The sequence below is a fragment of the Babesia bigemina genome (assembly GCF_000981445.1).
Source record: "Babesia bigemina genome assembly Bbig001, chromosome : II".
In the NCBI taxonomy this organism is placed as follows: Eukaryota; Apicomplexa; class Aconoidasida; order Piroplasmida; family Babesiidae; genus Babesia; species Babesia bigemina.
The window spans coordinates 2,063,656-2,079,952 of NC_027217.1; the positions used below are offsets into that span (position 1 = coordinate 2,063,656).

The 16,297-nt window shown below is 57.9% G+C and overlaps 7 protein-coding genes across 7 annotated transcripts; 4 read left to right on the forward strand and 3 right to left on the reverse strand.

Moving 5' to 3' along the window:
• Positions 1-116: 116 nt before the first annotated feature.
• On the forward strand, positions 117-2,093 carry BBBOND_0209180 (hypothetical protein, conserved; the record flags this gene model as incomplete). The annotated part of the gene is made up of 9 exons (XM_012912496.1): positions 117-455; positions 491-725; positions 764-850; positions 886-983; positions 1,047-1,279; positions 1,341-1,394; positions 1,430-1,494; positions 1,532-1,949; positions 1,988-2,093. The coding sequence occupies 9 exons, from the start codon at positions 117-119 to the stop codon at positions 2,091-2,093; spliced, it is 1,635 nt and encodes a 544-aa protein (XP_012767950.1).
• Positions 2,094-2,818: 725 nt separating this feature from the next.
• On the forward strand, positions 2,819-4,548 carry BBBOND_0209190 (WD domain, G-beta repeat containing protein, putative; the record flags this gene model as incomplete). The annotated part of the gene is made up of 6 exons (XM_012912497.1): positions 2,819-3,069; positions 3,329-3,421; positions 3,457-3,525; positions 3,714-4,094; positions 4,153-4,222; positions 4,258-4,548. 6 exons carry the CDS (start codon positions 2,819-2,821, stop codon positions 4,546-4,548), a joined length of 1,155 nt encoding a protein of 384 aa, XP_012767951.1.
• Positions 4,549-4,577: 29 nt separating this feature from the next.
• BBBOND_0209195 (WD domain, G-beta repeat containing protein, putative) lies at positions 4,578-6,940 on the forward strand (the record flags this gene model as incomplete). The annotated part of the gene is made up of 2 exons (XM_012912498.1): positions 4,578-6,702; positions 6,738-6,940. 2 exons carry the CDS (start codon positions 4,578-4,580, stop codon positions 6,938-6,940), a joined length of 2,328 nt encoding a protein of 775 aa, XP_012767952.1.
• A 188-nt stretch (positions 6,941-7,128) lies between these two features.
• BBBOND_0209200 (mitogen-activated protein kinase, putative) lies at positions 7,129-8,931 on the reverse strand (the record flags this gene model as incomplete). Its single annotated transcript, XM_012912499.1, has 1 exon — positions 7,129-8,931. One exon carries the CDS (start codon positions 8,929-8,931, stop codon positions 7,129-7,131), a length of 1,803 nt encoding a protein of 600 aa, XP_012767953.1.
• A 955-nt stretch (positions 8,932-9,886) lies between these two features.
• Positions 9,887-13,582, forward strand: BBBOND_0209210 (WD domain, G-beta repeat containing protein, putative; the record flags this gene model as incomplete). Its single annotated transcript, XM_012912500.1, has 3 exons — positions 9,887-10,150; positions 10,400-12,673; positions 12,710-13,582. 3 exons carry the CDS (start codon positions 9,887-9,889, stop codon positions 13,580-13,582), a joined length of 3,411 nt encoding a protein of 1,136 aa, XP_012767954.1.
• Positions 13,583-13,742: 160 nt separating this feature from the next.
• BBBOND_0209220 (hypothetical protein, conserved) lies at positions 13,743-14,213 on the reverse strand (the record flags this gene model as incomplete). Its single annotated transcript, XM_012912501.1, has 2 exons — positions 13,743-14,021; positions 14,130-14,213. The coding sequence occupies 2 exons, from the start codon at positions 14,211-14,213 to the stop codon at positions 13,743-13,745; spliced, it is 363 nt and encodes a 120-aa protein (XP_012767955.1).
• Positions 14,214-14,296: 83 nt separating this feature from the next.
• On the reverse strand, positions 14,297-15,729 carry BBBOND_0209230 (CDC50 domain containing protein,putative; the record flags this gene model as incomplete). Its single annotated transcript, XM_012912502.1, is given in 5 exon segments — positions 14,297-14,820; positions 14,857-15,012; positions 15,048-15,360; positions 15,397-15,627; positions 15,637-15,729. Coding segments are annotated over 5 exon segments (1,317 nt in total).
• Positions 15,730-16,297: the final 568 nt, after the last annotated feature.

A 16,297-nucleotide genomic window follows, 5' to 3' on the forward strand; every position in this document is an offset into this window, starting at 1 on the left:
CTTTCGCACATGTTACAGCAGTAGCGTACGCGGCCCCAATACCGGACGGCCGGCAGAGCCTGAGAGCCACGCAGACACCACTCAGCGCGCCTTGCGGCGGCAACACCTATCGCAAAATGTGGCTTTTGAGGCGCTTCGGCCGCTGTTTCAGCCTCGCGGTGGCGCAAAACGGCGGCGCTCACGCCCTGGCACGCCGCTCCGCGGCCCGGTTGCCGGCTCCTCCAGGGGCCAGCAGAGGGCTTGTGACGTCGACACAGTACCACAGAGATATAGTAGAACGGGCGGGCGCCTGTTCTAAGCACGTTTCCCACGACAACGCGGCGCGACTGCTCTCGCAGTTCGTCGACGGCGGATTTGACGCGTCCAGGCTGCGCGGATTCTTCGCCTCAGAAGGGGGCAGAGAGGGAGGCAAGGGGCAGGGGCTCAGCATCGAAGACTACCTCGTGATTCTACAGGTGGGTGGTGGCACGGGCGGCGCATGTGTTCCCAGCTTTGCAAGCAGCTGGAGTTCCAGGATCTGGACCTCCTGTCTTCACTCTCGGAGGATGTGCGACTCGCATTCGTGAAAACGTACGCCAAGCCGGTGAAAAAAAGGCGCGGCAGGGTGCCGGTATCAAAGGATGCCGATACCAGCACCGCTGCTGATGACAGGCCTCGATCGGTGCCTACCCGGGAATTCCAGGTTGACACGTCGCGGGTGCCTGCCCTAAAGGATGCTGTGAAAGGTAGGTGAAGCTGACGCTTATAGTCATTTGATTCGCAGCTACCAGCGTGATTTTCAACGAGCTACGGATACTGCACGACCCTCTGTTCGCCACCATAGGCGACCTGCTGTTGGAGCGCTCCGAAGGTGCGCACGCGAAGCACAAATCAAAACGCGTGCAGAAATCTCAACGGAAGAAGCGGAGCTGTTGTTACGCACGTACGCAACGCAGAACTACAGGGATCACGCCGTTGTCAATCTGCTGGTGCGCAAGGTTGAGGTAGGTAGCAGCCGATAACACAACACGGCCGTTTACACGTGGAAGTGCTCAATACTGGCGCAGACGGATGTGGAAAGCATGGGAAGGGGTACTGTGCTGAGCGTATACCGAAGTCTTTCACACTTGGAATTAATATCGCCGCCACTGTGCTCGGCCCTGGAAAATCGGCTGTGCCGGCGCAGCGACGACGGGAACGAAATACGCTTCACGTTCCACGACGAAATTGACGTCAACCAGCTGGTGAAGTTAGGCTACTCAAAGCTTATTCAAGGGAGTGCCGATCCCGACGCGTTCTGGTTCGTTCGCGGCGTTCTACATACGTGAGTTGCCATCATGTAAACGCACATGGTTTGGCAGCGTTGCCGAGAAGCTTCCGACCAGCGCCGCGTCTCTGACCGCTAGCAGCAAACGGTATGATAGCATATGATACTGTATAAAGTGCGCAGGAAGTTGACGACCTTGATGGCATATCTGAAGTGCCTTAGTGAGCCGTGCTACTCTACCCTAGGAGGTACAGGGCTTTGAGGGGAGCTTAATTTCACGCGCAGATAAACCCATCGATTCTCTTAACGAGGCGATTTGCGCTGATGGCGGGTACAAGAAGTTCCGCACGACCAAGTTCGTGGAAAAGGTAGTAGCCACTTCCCACTACTTATCTCATCAACAGGTTTCCGAGCACTTGACTAAGCTGCGCATTCGGCACGAAACGGGCATTTACGCAAACGGAGTACTGCTGGATATCATGGAGAAGGATCGCAACGTCGTTTGGCTGTGCAACTCGTACCACCGCTTCTACGCGGCCAGCTTCGATCCCACGGCGGAGAGCAAGGCCATGGAACGCTTGATCAGGGCCTTCGGGTTCAAAACGTGCCCTATCAACTACTACCAGTGGGGCAGACTGAAGGCTAAGAGGACGCGGTTCGCCTACCTGCGCATGGCGCGCTACTACGCGCTGCACGACCAGAGGTGAGCAGCACCTCGATATGCCGGCTCACGCAGCTCAGGGAATACGACCACAGGTATGCCGGATGGAGCCTTCCCTACGTGTGGTGGAACGCTTCGCGCCAGGACCAAATGCACGTGTCAAACTACATCAAGTACGAGCCTTGATGGAAGGTCAAGTACACGACGGAAGGAAGCGTCAAACGTGGCACGTGATTACCACCCTAATGTAATTTGAAGCAGATTCTTTACCTATAAACTAGGGAGATATCGGGCAGCATCGTGCCTGTAGAAACTATCGCGCATCACCGTTGCATCTGGATTCCACGGCGATGTGCGTAACGATAGAGACGGTCGTTGCGAAACATTAGCGTGGGATACAGCGGATCAGACGAAAGATATATCTCTATGAAATGATTATTTCGTGCATAGGTCGGCGTGGAAGCAAATGTGAAGATAAATACGCGTCACATACCAACGCGGCGCCCGGATGAGCTTTGCCTGCCGCACATAAAATGTTAACCAAATGACGGCATAAATCTATAAAAATGTTGCAATAAAGGTATGCTCCGTTGAAAATCGACGGGCACTGTGGAATTCGGCTCTGAAATTCCAAATGAATTTTTGTCCTAGTATTCGACCAGCAAACAACGCGTCTGCAGGTCGCCGCCATCTCAGACGTAATATGTGCTGAATCGCAAATGTTCGCCGGAAAAATCGGCTCTAATAAGCACATAAGTACAGTAGTTCCAATTTTTTGCGTTCGCTTCGACTGACGTCGGAGATTCGTGTATCCTTCTGTGCATAACTCGCAGGCGTAACGCAGTATTTATTCGCGGCGGGCATTTTGTTGCCGGCAGATGGCCGGCTAGGGCGGAATCGCCAGAAATAACATGGAGGATCGGCCCCTTGTATCGACATCGCGCAGCCTCATGGAACGGATCAGCTTCGGCCTTTTCGGCCTCTCCAAGCGTGTGATACAGCGCAACTTGTCGCGCGTGCAGCCGGAAGAACCTACGCCGAGCAAGTCGACGGACCAGGCGTACGACTCCTACGGGTTCTCGGTGTCGGACAACGCCTTCGCAGACGGAATCAGCGCATACGAGGATTCCTTCAATGAAAAGCGAGAACGGCGGCTGAAGAGGTACGTGGATCACATGTTATCACTTTTGTTTGTGTAATGTAATGTGCAATGATGTATGCTGCCACGTCGACATATCAACATGTCGCATGAGCGTGGATGCCAGGTGGCCTCCAATTGGAAACCTGGTGTTGCGTGCGTTGCCGGAAGTTATATATGTTTCGTGGTTTGAAAGTGACTATGTGGTCGAGAACCACGATGAGTATTCATTCACACGTTCTGCTGGGTCCGCTGCCAAAAGGAGACTTCATGTCCGTTGCAGGTGGGACGAGATGGACCTCAAGGGCGAGTGGGACACGAAGGATCCGCTTCCCCTCAAGGTCCTCATACGGAAGGGCATACCGGACCACTACAGGTGAGCGCACGCGTGTACCATATCAAGCTTGGCAGGGCCAAAATGTGGTTCCAGCTGTCTGGAGCGGAAGAGTTGGGGGCGCAAATCAGGGGACTCTACCCGAGGTGAGTATTGCGAGGACCGAATGTGTGCTGATTGGACTAGATGGTGGTGGTGCTGCGTACATGGGCGTCGCGGCGGCAGCCGTGATGTTGAGCAGTACGCGTGAAAACACATTTGCGAGCTGCAATTGGCTCGGAGTTGTGCATTATTGTGTTAAAGTGCCCTGTTGTTAATGCTAAACATATCGCAGGCTTGTCTCCCAGCCACTCGACCCCAACATCGTCAAACAAATCGAGATGGACGTCTATCGCACCTTCCCCACCAACCTGAATTACCAGCGGCACTCGGAGGGCACGCTGCGGTTGCGAAACGTGCTGACCGCTTTTGCCAACTTCGTGCCGTCCGCTGGATACTGCCAGAGCTTCAACTTCTTGGCGGCCATACTGCTTATGTTCATGGAGGAGGAGAACGCCTTCCTCACGCTCGTACAGATGATCGACTCGCGCATTGACAACAAGGGGCTGAGCGTGCTGGGCTACTACAAGGACCGCATGCTCGCCTTGAAGCGCGACGTGCTGGTGCTGGAGATGATACTGCGCAAGAGGCTCAAAAAGTTGTACAACCACCTCAAGTAAGTTTTCGCGCCAGGGCATTCGCAGCCTCTTTTCACGACGCTTACACACACTCAGAGCCAACGGAGTCGACTTCACGTGCGTCTGCGTCGAGTGGCTCCTCTGCCACTTCTGCATATCGCTGCCGGTAGTTGTTCCTGTAGTGGCCCGCATCTCGCGCAGATTCACACGGTGTTCCGGGTGTGGGACGTGCTGTTTCACGAGGGGGAGAAGGTGCTGTTCCGCGTCGCCTTCGCCCTCTTCAAGGTGCACGAGAAGCGGCTCCTGCAACTAGACAGCGACAAGGACCTGCTCGTGTTCCTCAAATCGATGGGAAACGGCATAGTGCAGCACGACGAATTTCTCAAGGTCGCCTTCTACCACCTCTCCGCATTCCGGCGCAGTGATATACAGGCGATGAGGCAGCAGGCGACCCGCATGGTAAAGCAGGGCAGTTTGTCTGGCGAGCTGTAGCACATTTCATAAACAGTAGTCACATTTTAATGAATATTTTAAACGCCTTAGAACAGCGACGCCGCGCCTTCGGGGTCGGCTGCGGTCGCCGAGTCGTGCAGGTCTCACTCGACGAGCCGGGCGTGCCGCTGGCGTCCTTCATAGCCAAGAAGCTCAAGCCCTATTCACGCCTACACGTGCACAGCGGATGTGTAAACCGACTGAGGTGGCACAACGACGGGAAGACGCTGGCATCCGTCAGCGACGACCTCACGATTGCACTCACCAACGTCCATGACGTCGACCCGGATTCCGAGGGCGACGGAGGATTGAGGGCCTTCCGCACATCGGTCATACCCACGCAGCACGTGGGAAACATATTCGGCGTCAGCTTCCTGGCGGGAGGGAGGCGCATCGCCACGGGCGCCAGGGACTCACGGGTATGCATCTCGGACGTCGTCGAGCGCCAGACGGTGCACTGCTACCGCTGCCACTCGGGCAGCGTTAAGCACATCATCAACGACGGGCTCACGGACTTCGTCTTCTACTCCGGCAGCTACGATGGCACGGTGCGCCAGTTCGACATACGGGAGCCGCACTCCTGCGACGGCCACTGCCGCAACATCATCGTCGCATTGGGGCGCGGGATCGACCACAACCCGCGAGGAGTTAGGCGCAGGAAGTGCTCCTGGGCCGACGCAATCTCGGAGGTGGACCGGTCGGCGATGCAGAATTGGGTGGACCTCGCCTACGCGGAGGCCGCGTGGGCCAACCAGTCGTACGACGGAACCGAAGTCAAGGCCATCGCCATCAACCCCGTGCAGTCGGAGCAGCTCGCTATCGCGGCGTCCGACAGCATGGTCCGCATTTTCGACCGGCGCAAGCTCTCCATGGGGCATGCGTACAACGACGGCATCTCGGTCAACTACACCATGCCGATACTCGAAGAGATATACATGCCCAAGCACTTCAAGAACGACGAGACGCGCCTGTTCGCGACCTACCTGGCCTGGTCGCCGGATGGAGAGCGGCTGGCCGTCACCTACGAAAGCGAGCACGTATACCTGTTCGACCGGAACTTCACCAGCGTAGGGGCGATCAACACGGGCCATCCCGGCACATGCGAATTCCAGGACACCTGCGGCAACAACCGCACGACTGCGCGGATCAGGGAGCTGGAATCGCACTACGCGGTATGCCGCGACAAGGCGTGCGCGCAGCGGAACGTCTCCCAGCTGCTGTACCTGCTGCTCTACCGCAACCACGTCGGCGACGCCGCGCTGTGCGAGAGCATAGCCAAGGAGGCGTTTTTGGCGGACCCCGCGAACGCGCTGTTGCTGTTCCGACGCGTCCAGGCGTCGTTGCTGCTGGACAACTACTACATGGCGCGCCGGCTCTGCTTCCGCGGGGCGCGGCTGTTCCCGGACCACGCCGCGCACTTCAACAAGATACGGAGGCTATGCCTGCTGCTGCTCAACGAGAAGATACGGGAGATCGCCGCCGAAGAAATCACCTCGCTGCTCAAATCGATTTGCACGGCGCGCGCAATCACGTCCCCCAACACCGACATCTACGCGGAGCACACCATTGAGAACATCGCCAACGAGGGCGGCGAAAGCGACGATGAGATGCACGTCTCCATCGGGGCGAGTTTCCGCTACTCGATATCGGGCTGGCGCAGGTGGCCGCATCCGGAGACCTGCATCCGCCTGGAGGAGCACCTGCGCGGCGCCGAAGGGAAGCTGGAGTTCGAGGACAGCCCCAGCCAATCCGAGGCGGAGTCCGACGGGGAGATAGCGGAGGTGGAGTACCAGCACGAGGTCGACATCGACGAAGAGCACAGCATGGTCTACCAGTTGCGCAGCGCAGCGGATTTCTCCCCCAGGGAGCGCAGGTGGAACATGCACCACTACGTATGCTTCGACGCCGATGAGGGCGGAGCGCACCCACACCGACCCGCGTACCCGTACGAGTCGTACCCCATCCCCTACGTCCCGGAGCACGACCTCTACCGCGCCATCGAAAACCCCAGCTGGCGGCCGGCGGGCAACTGCAGGAGGCTGTGCGGACACTGCAACTTCGGCACCGACATTGCAGAAGTCAACTTCTGGGGCAACGACGTGATAGTCAGCGGAAGCGCCGACGGAGCGGTGTACCTCTACGATGTCAAGTCAGGTGAGCATCAAAAAGGTGCCAGTAACGCGCTGCAGGGCGCATTCTGGACATACTGAACGGCCACGGGGAGAACGTCAACTGCGTGCAAGTTAACCAGCAGGGCACGCTGCTGGCGACAAGCGGGATCGACCACTACATCCAAGTATGGCGTCCCTCCGGCGACTTCAATGGCATCACGGTAAGTGCCCAGGCAAAACCGCCACACGATCACACCGCGTCCGCAGGAAAGCGAAGTTGAGGAATCGGTCGCCAAGGCCCAGGCGTGCTACAACAGGCATATACTCGGAGCGCCACTGACCATCTCGGAACTCACGTAAGAGCTTTACAGCATGTACACTAATTCTTTATTAGCAACACAGTTCTGCGAGACGTCCTACGTTCGCTACAAACGCCGGGGGAGCCCAGCAATTGCAACATACAATAATTCTAGGGCTTGTAGATGATCTTCAGTGGGATCTTGAATTCGGGGTGGTGTCGCTGAATCTCACGCAAAAATGCGTACCGCAGTTGGCCTTCGGACATGTTGATCCAGTCGTTGAACGGCACAACAACCGGCTGCGATGGGACCTCCGCGTGGCGCGGGTTGTAGAGGTCGCGGAAATACTCGTGCTGTAGCGCCTCGCTGACCTTGATGCGCTTCTCGGGGTTGAAGACCAGCATGCGCTGCAGGAGGTCGACGGCCAGGGGCGGGGTCGCCCTGAAACGCTTGTAAAGGTCAACGCCATTGCGCTTGTGGAACATGCGCACGTAACGGCGCACGTCGGGTTTTGCGATCGCTGCGATGTCCTCCTCACTCGGCGTGCCGATGACGTTGAAGATTATGTTGAGCTGGTCGTTGTCCTTAGCCCGGTCCGTGGAGTTCTTGTTGTCGGGGGAAAGCGGGAAGCACGAGGACCCCGGGAACAGGGGAGAACGCGCAGACGCGTCCGGCACGTTCATCTTCACCATGTTCAGCAGCTCCGCGAAAATGCAACCAATGGACCACACGTCTATCGCGGAGGTGTAGTTTTCTTGCAGCAAAATGAGCTCGGGGGCGCGGTACCACCGAGTGACCACGTGGCCGGTCAGCTGCCGGGCGAACGTCTCGTTCATCTTCTTGCGCTGGAAGTGCGCCAGCTCCTCGTTGTAGTCAAGCAGACGCGTGGAGTCGGGCATCGTCCTCACGCTGCTGTCGCCGCGGAACACCTCGTCCTCCACCTCGCGGGCGGTGTAGGAGCCGTGCGCCGAGAGCGGAGCCGAGTCGCGGCGGTGGGTGACCGTGCGCGCCAGACCGAAGTCGCAGATCTTCACGCTGCAGTCGCGGTTTACCAGGCAGTTGGCCGGTTTCAGGTCGCGGTGGTAGATGCCCACGGCGTGCAGGTAGTTCACGCCGCAGAGCAAATTGTAAATGAGCAGACGGATGTGGTTGTCGTTCAAAAACGCCGGGGAGCGCACCAGCAGCTTGATGTCGGACGCCGCAATCTCAAGCACCACGTAAAGCACGTTGAAGTTCTCCAAGTCACTGGGGATCACAATATCCAACACCTTCACCACGTTGGGGTGGTCCAGCCGGTTCAGGATCGCAATCTCGCGCAAGATGCGCTTGCAGTCTATCAGGTCCTCGAAAACCTTGTGGATGCGCTTGATGGCCACGTAGCGCTGGTTCTCAATGTCGAAGGCGCGGCACACCTGGCCGTACGAACCCGACCCGACGATGTCGATCACTTTGTACTTCTCCGGCAGCTCCCACACCGTGTTCCCCGCGACCAGGTTTTGCTTGGCAGAGGCGCCCTTCGTACGCGTCGGCACGGGCGCGGGGTGCTGGCGCCGGTGCTCCGTCACGGGGCAGCTCGACTTGAAGTTGTTTTCACCGAAATGGTTCCTGGGCGGGTCGCGGGCGGACACGCTGATTCCCTTCGTCATGTTAGTGGGCGGCAGAGCCACGCCGCCGTGCGTCCCGTCGGCAGAATGCGGAACGTACTGCTTGCCGACGCTCGACATGCGCCGGAAAAGCGTCGAGGAGACCTCAGTGTCGGCCGAACTCAGCCGACGTGCGATAAGGGATCCCTGCGGCTTCTTCACCTTCTCGCCAGCCACATCCGCGGAATCCTGGTAACCAGCCATGTTGGATTTCATGCCGATATAGTAAAGGTTGCGGGAGTCGGCCCTCGAGACCTCGCGCAGACGGTGCTGCTTCAGCTCCGACCGCGGCTCGGCTGCGGCCATATTCTGCCCGCAAAGAGGCGCCATTGGCCTTGCAGGCGTCTTTACTCTTACCCCGGCCGACTAGACAGGGGTGTCTGGAGCTCCCGAGGCATCGCCCAGGAACCTTGTAGACGCGGCACACAACACCCGCAAACACGAAAATGCAACTATTCCGGCTTACACACCTCAATGGTATCCAGTTTAAGCACACCACGAAGCGATGTGCACCTTCACACGGAGGGCGTCATAAGCAGTGCGCGCTGCCTGAGTACGGCTCATTGCGCCCAGGAGGGTGTGTCGCCTGCAAGGCAGTGCTCTGCGGCTCAACGCGCAACGGGCGTGTGACGCAGTACTTGGCTGCGCGTCAGTTCACACGTGTCTGCGCAGCTTTCGGGCCACCGACACACACATTGGCCCCGCAATGGAGCTGGGAATGGACACATCGCGGCGCATTCGCGGCACATCGCCGACTCCTGGCGAGTGACACATTCAAACGTGCCACAGCGCGGACGCGCCCGCGCGCGTATTCACGTCTGTGAGATCGGTTTTCTTTTAAGGCGTAGAACATTCAAGACATGCCGTGTCTGCGACTGATGGCGCTCGGCCGCAGTGCAGACTGTACACATTCCCGTTATGGCGCTGTATACTGGCTGTATTACGTTGGTAGACTGTTGTGTGTTTGCGTCGTAGCGTGATGCGCAGCAGAAGATGCGACGCCGCGGATTTTTCCCATGCAGTCTAGCCGCTCCAGTCAACACATCAGCGGTAGAGTAGACACGACCGTATGGCACCCAGAGTACCACTAAATTAGCGTACATGGCCATGTCTTTATGTTTGGCCATTTATATTTCTGGTCCTAGTGCCCTTGCGCGGCGTATGCGGGGGCTGCCCCGCGCCCGAACACGAAACGGCATTCCGCCAGTAGCAACGTCTTATCGCAGCTGTGTTACAGTGAAACCTATATTTGAAATGCGGAAGGTCACACGGGGGTGCCTATAGCATGGAAGATAGCCCGAACCGCCGCTCGCCCGGCGCCCACAACGCGGAGGCCCAGACGCCGGGCGCTCAATCCGTGGATCGCGGGTCAGACGGCGCCGCAGTTGGCGCCAATACACCCGTGGTTGCGGGTGGTTACATTGTGGGCGAGCGTCCGGCGCTGGTGAACGGCGGTCGCTCACTGGCGGTGGTGAACAACCAGAAGTCCACCATATACGAATGCAAACGAGGTCAGAAAGTGGCAGATTGCACGCTTCACGATGACATGGTACGTATTGATGCAATATACGGTGGTTTCGTGTAGCGGCGGTGGTCGTATGGGTTGGTGCAGTGGCGGTTGTGCGCCTCCTGTGTTGATACAGTGGTTGTCGTTTCACATTAATTGGAAACCGTGTGCCCAAAGGCAGCTTCTTATGACGGTTGCGTGCTCAATGTGTGCCTATGTGTTGTAGTTGTTTGCTGCGGTGCCGTTGCATTCGACCTGGCGCGTTACTCGACCTTGACATGAATCATGCAGATCGTTTCCTGCGACACCTTCGCATACGCCGATGATATCGATCTTGTCTTCACGGCGTCGAACGATGGGATACTGAAGATCCTGGCAGTGGCGCAGCAGGATGGTGGTACCGAGGAGCGAGCCCTGCTTGCGACATTCCGCATCTCGAACGGGGGGCTGCTCAGCGTGAGGCCTGCGAAATCAAGCGGGCAGCTGGTCGGCGTGTACGCCAGTGGAGAGGGCACGGAAGAAACAACTGTGGTCCTCATCGAACTGGATTACGCAGCGCTGCTGGATCCGGATATTCAATTTCCACTCGATCAGCCGATACCGATATACGGCGGTGGAGTGGGTGGCGACAATGGACATCACGGCGGTTTCGCTAACACCGTCGACTCGATGGATGTGGATGTTGCTAATAAAAACGTAGCTGTAAAGGGGGCGGGGGACGCGGTTGTCGACAAATGTAGTTTTGGTGGCAGTGACGCTTTGAGCGATGCGACGGGCGGTGGTGCAACGGTGAACATGGGCGATGGCCAACATGGCGGAACGCCAAGGAGCGCAGATTCTGTGCGGAACAGTGCCGATTTGTGTCGCACATTGCACAAGAAATTTGTCAAATCACGTCGGACACTGTGCGTCTTGCCCTCAAGAGTGGATGTCTTTGCGACGGATGCGGAGGTCGACGCCATCGCCTTCGCAGTTGGCAAAACCGCGATGATACTGAATATGGCGGCACGCAAGATAGTGTTTTTCGAGTGTTTCGCAAGCATCAGCTGCATCGCATTCTCAGATTCGAACACGTTCGCCGTTGGTGACTCACGGGGCAGGATAGCCGTGTACTGCATCGATACCACGAAGGAAGCGCCTGCCACCGACAACCTCGTCATGACCTGCAACCTGCCCAACGACACATTCGAGCTCAACGCCACGCAGTTCAGAAAAGTGCTGCTGGCCTTCCACTCCTCGTATGCCGTCATTCGGGATGGGTCGGACATGGGCGCTTTCGAAAACTTCAAGAAAGTGACCGCCTCGGTCAACACGCTCATATGGCACGCGCACGGAGTTAACTGCCTGGCCTTCAATTCCAACAGCACGATGCTTCTCTCTGGCGGAGAGGAGGGAGTCCTGGTGGTCTGGCACCTCAGCTCCGGCGCCAAGAAATTCGTCACGCGGCTCGGCTCAGCGATATTCCACATTTTGTGCCAGCCGGACCACGGGTGGTACATACTTTGCTGCGAGGCCAATGAGATACTTTTCATCGACCCTTTCGCGCTATGCATTCGCGGCAGGATAGCTAGCGTGGCGGTGCCGGTGTACGTGGGCATGAAGGTGAACAAGGACGTCAGCCTTACAGCGATGCCACACGGCCCATCGTCAGCGTCCTTGGCGGGAGGTGTACACGTCGACATCAACCGGGCAAATGTGTCGCTGACCATAGGTGACTGTCCCACGACGCCCCTCATTGAGCACTGGCCCATGACGGTGGCAGACTGGGTTTCGCCGGCGGGCGACTGTCCTCCAGAGGTGGTGGGAGGCAACGTTGCCGTCTACTCACGGTCGAACAAGCTGCAGATATACAATTACGTTCATGACCGCGAAGTAGGGTCGCTCACGCTGAAGAACGTAAACATACTGAGCCGGCAGGATGACGAATTCGGGCAGGATTGGGAACTCGAGGGGCTGGCCATAAGCACGGACGGGCGAGTGGTGGTAACCGTCCAGTCGCGAAGCGTGATGAACTCCCCGTCGACCGCAGATGCAGAGGGAAACCTGGGGATGCTGCCAGCGTTTGAACACGAGCTGCTGCGAAACAACAAGAAGGGGTTGCTTAAATTCTGGGTAAGGCAAGCTGCCGACGCTGGCAATGGACACGATACGGGGCACTATGAGGAAAATACTAAAATATCCAACCCGCATGGACATCGCACGACGTCCATACGGCAACTGAACAGTGACTACGCATTCCTCACCACGTCCCTGGATTCAGAATTCAAGCTGTGGCACCTCATCCGCAAACGCGTGCTTCAGAGCGATGACGTCTTCGCAACTTACAAGACGCTGCAGATCGGGGAATCCGACAGGAACGTGAATCTCGACGAGCCTGGGAGCTGCATGTGGTTGTGCGTCGCGGTTGGTTCCTACAAGAACCTGCCCTGCTTCTCCAGTTCCCTGGCGATGTCCGGGGGTCTCATTGCCGTGTCGCACGATGTCGTAGTCACATTCTGGCGCACGGACGCGCAATGCAGCTCGATAAAACTGCTTGGCGCAGTGCCGCTCGTCGACGACAGTGAGGTAGGTGGAGTTGCCGGCGTCTCAATTTTTCCGCAGCCCACGCTCGACGAGGAGGATATGCAGGGGTTGGGAGGGCACCACATGCTGGCGTTCATCCACCCCGATCAGCCAAGGCTGATCCTACACTCCAAGCGGTCGCGGCTGGTAGTGGTGGACGTGGCGTCGGGTGTAATCGTTTGGTCATACCCACTGGCAGAGGGCCAGGTGGTTGATCAGGTCATCTACTCCCCGCAGCTACCGAACCTGCTGGTTGTTGCTACAAGCACTATTGACATCACGTCCAACGAGTGTTCCGGAGCATTAGAAATGTTCTGGCTCAATCAGACCGAAGGCAACGGTTTTGAGATCGAGCGGTTCTATGTCGACCAGCGTGAAATATCGAAAATCGTGCTCAACATGTGTCTGACACCCTCACCGCACGTCAGAGGATCGGCAGGGAGGAAGTCACAGAAGGGCGAGACTGCGGCGCCTGCGTTTGATCGCAATGCCCACGCGTCGGCACTCGTGCTGCTGACATCCAACTTCAACCTGGAGACTGTAAGCATCGTATCGGATCCATTCAGCCACCAAACACCGCGTGTCCAAGGCGTAAAACGGGCCCAGACGACGTTGCCAAGTCTACGGAAGGTCCCTTCGATGCAAAGGACGCCGCATTTCGATGTAGTCAGCTCGATATTGGCGGCGCTGCGCTCGGACGCAGCAGGGCAGAAGAAGCGCGCCAAGCACAACCTGGCGGAGCAACTGTGCAAGTCGACGGAGTGGCAGCACCGGGTACGTCACCCGATGCCCAAGAGCGTACTGGGCGCTATGGTCGACGCCGGGTGCCCTACCTGTGCGCTACCGCCACCAAATATCGTGCTGAACCGGCTCCTACATGTGGCGACGGTTCGACACCTCAGACAGAGCTAATTTTGATTTTGTGGAGGTTGCATGCCGCTGTCGAGTTGTTCGCGCAGCAGACGGAAGGCCGCGTCGAACTCGGCGTAGAGCGATTTCAGCTCCTCTCCTGCGCGTTCGCACTCTTCGTGGAGCAGCCGCGCCTCTTTGGCGACTTGGACCTGCGAGGGTGTTACAGACTGGCAGGTGAACTGACCCTAGATGTTCGAAGGTCGGGAAGTTCGTCGATCGTGGCCTGCACGTGGTCGTTCAACAGCCCTAGGCGGTTGACTCGGTCCATGATCGATCCGGGTGCTGCATTGTCGCATGTCTCTTCAGCTTGAGCGCCCTCAGGGGCTGCCTCAGAGTCGGCGGTTGGCGCCGCGCCTTCTGCCGGCAGCTTGACACCCACCCGGGCGCATTCCTCCTGGAACTCCCGCGCCTTCTCAGGCGCTAACGTGAGGGTTATATCCTGCAAATTAATGGCAGGGTGCTACTAATAGGGGCATGCTTCGGGTAGGACACGCAAGGCGCTGTTTAGTCACATCGGTCCATGCCAAAGTCCCGCGACAGAACTCACCGCAACGCTGTAAAGGGTGTTTTGGATTAGATTCTGCAGTTTGGTAACGGCATCGTCGGCTACCGGCGCGATGAACGCGCACATCTTGACAGCTACTGATGCGACATCGCGCCATAGACACAGCGGGTGTGTAGGCGCATTGATTAGTGTACACGGTTGCTATGGTATCAGGAACCGCGGTGCCGCGGGAGGTCATCGCTAGGCTCATCCACGATCTCCTCGATGCGCGGCTTCGGGGCATCGTGATGGTCGTGGCCGTCATGGCCATGGCCATGGCCGTCGTGGTCATGACCATCGTCCTCGCCATGCCCGTGATCGTGGCCATGGCCGTGACCGTCGTCGTGATCGCCGCAACCGTGATCATCGCCCTCGCCGTGGTCGTGACCGTGGCCGTGGTCATCTCCATGGCCCTCGGAGTGGTCATGGCCGTGGTCGTGACCATGGCCCTTACGAAGCTCGCTGGAGCTGCTGCTGCCGCCCTCCTCCTCGTTTGGCGCACCGTGGTCGTGATCGTGGCCGCAGCACCTGTGAGGTGGCGGAGGCGGGTACATCCATTTCTTGAAGTAGGTGTAGCCCGCGGAAAGACCGGCCATCGCCAGGATCAACACTCCCACCACCACGTAGCAGACGCCCATCTTGTAGCCAACGCTGGATAGGGTCGTGTATTTCTCGATGATCACGCTCTTCCGCACTGCGACGTTATCGTTCGCGGCCCACGCAAACTTACCGACTGTGGAGATGCGCTGGGTCACGTCGATGTTGACGTAGATGGGCAGCTTAAGGTCATCGGCCTTGAAAACACCGTACAGTTTCCGCACAGTAGAAGTTGACGCGGGCTCAACCCAGTTGATGAAGTGGGAGTTCTCAACCCCCTCACCGACGTCTGCGCGTTGTTAACGGGAACGTGCGACTGCTTACTGGGCTTGTCCATGTTCAACGCGCGACGCATGCTGGGCTTCTGGAGCCAAAAGGAGACGCTAGAGTGGTACTGGCGCACCTGGGAAGCCGACGGGTTACGGAACAGCGTGTGCACGCCGCGCTTGTTGCAAATGGCGTCGCGGCTCTCGTCGAGCTCAATCGCCGTCTGCAGCGCTTTGTCGGAGAACAGCTCGTAGCGGTCGGTGAACACGGTGCGAGCTACCGCGCCACACGGGTACAAGATTTTGCCGTCGGTGTCGGTCATGTACGTCCCGCAATTCGCTAGGTCTGACACACGATCCGTCACGTTACCCTGGTCACAAATGTTGGTCACCGACGGTAAACCTACGAAGAGCTGGTTGTAGTCGATGCTGCGACGGTAATCCTTGTGGTTCTGGTAGTAGCCGGCCAGCTTGTAGTAGAAACCGTAGTTGCCCTTGAGCGGAGAGGCAAGCTTCGGGCACGCCGACGCGTTGAATTCCACCACGCCTTTGGAGTTGGTGTTGATGTTGTAAGGGATCTCGCAGCGCGGCATGTTGCCGCAGCCCAGAATCAGAGCGATGCCTGCGCGCGTGTGACGCTATAGTACACGACACCTACCCAGCACAAACAGGGTGAGACCGCCAGCGGTCAGAAACCCAAGCGCCCCTTTGGGGGTAATGGCCACTACTAGAGCCTTCATTTCGCAATCACGCCTGTCTAAAAGGGCCCAGAGCCTCACAGCGCCGAAGGATACGGTCGGAGTACAACGCAACTGCGTATCAACGGCTACACGGCACTTTACACCCTTGGAAAGCCACACAGTGCCATTTAAGCGTCACGGAAGGCTCATATACACGCTGTACAGTGTCTGAGGCCTGGGAAACAGAGAAAGACCAGGAAGATGTGGCTTGGTGCAGTGCGACATACAACGCCGACAGGATGTGTAGGATTGGGAGTAGCGACCTCGTTTGCCTACTCCCGTACAATCGACGCCGAAGAAAAGGGCAAAATTAGGTGTGCTTGCCACGCCCTGGGTCGGTGCGAATAAGAGTGCGAATCACAGCACGAGTGTGCGACCCGATGTGCGCCGCGCTATTGGCAACGGCGCGGCCGCGAGGTGACGACAGCCGCCCAGCGAGTTGCAAAAAGTGGATGTGGAAATCCGGTAGCATCGCGATTTGAAGCTCCGCGCTCGCAGGCTGCCGCGTAGACCATTCTGCTGTACGGCAGAACGGAGCATCGCACCGGCATCAACCGACCAGTGAACC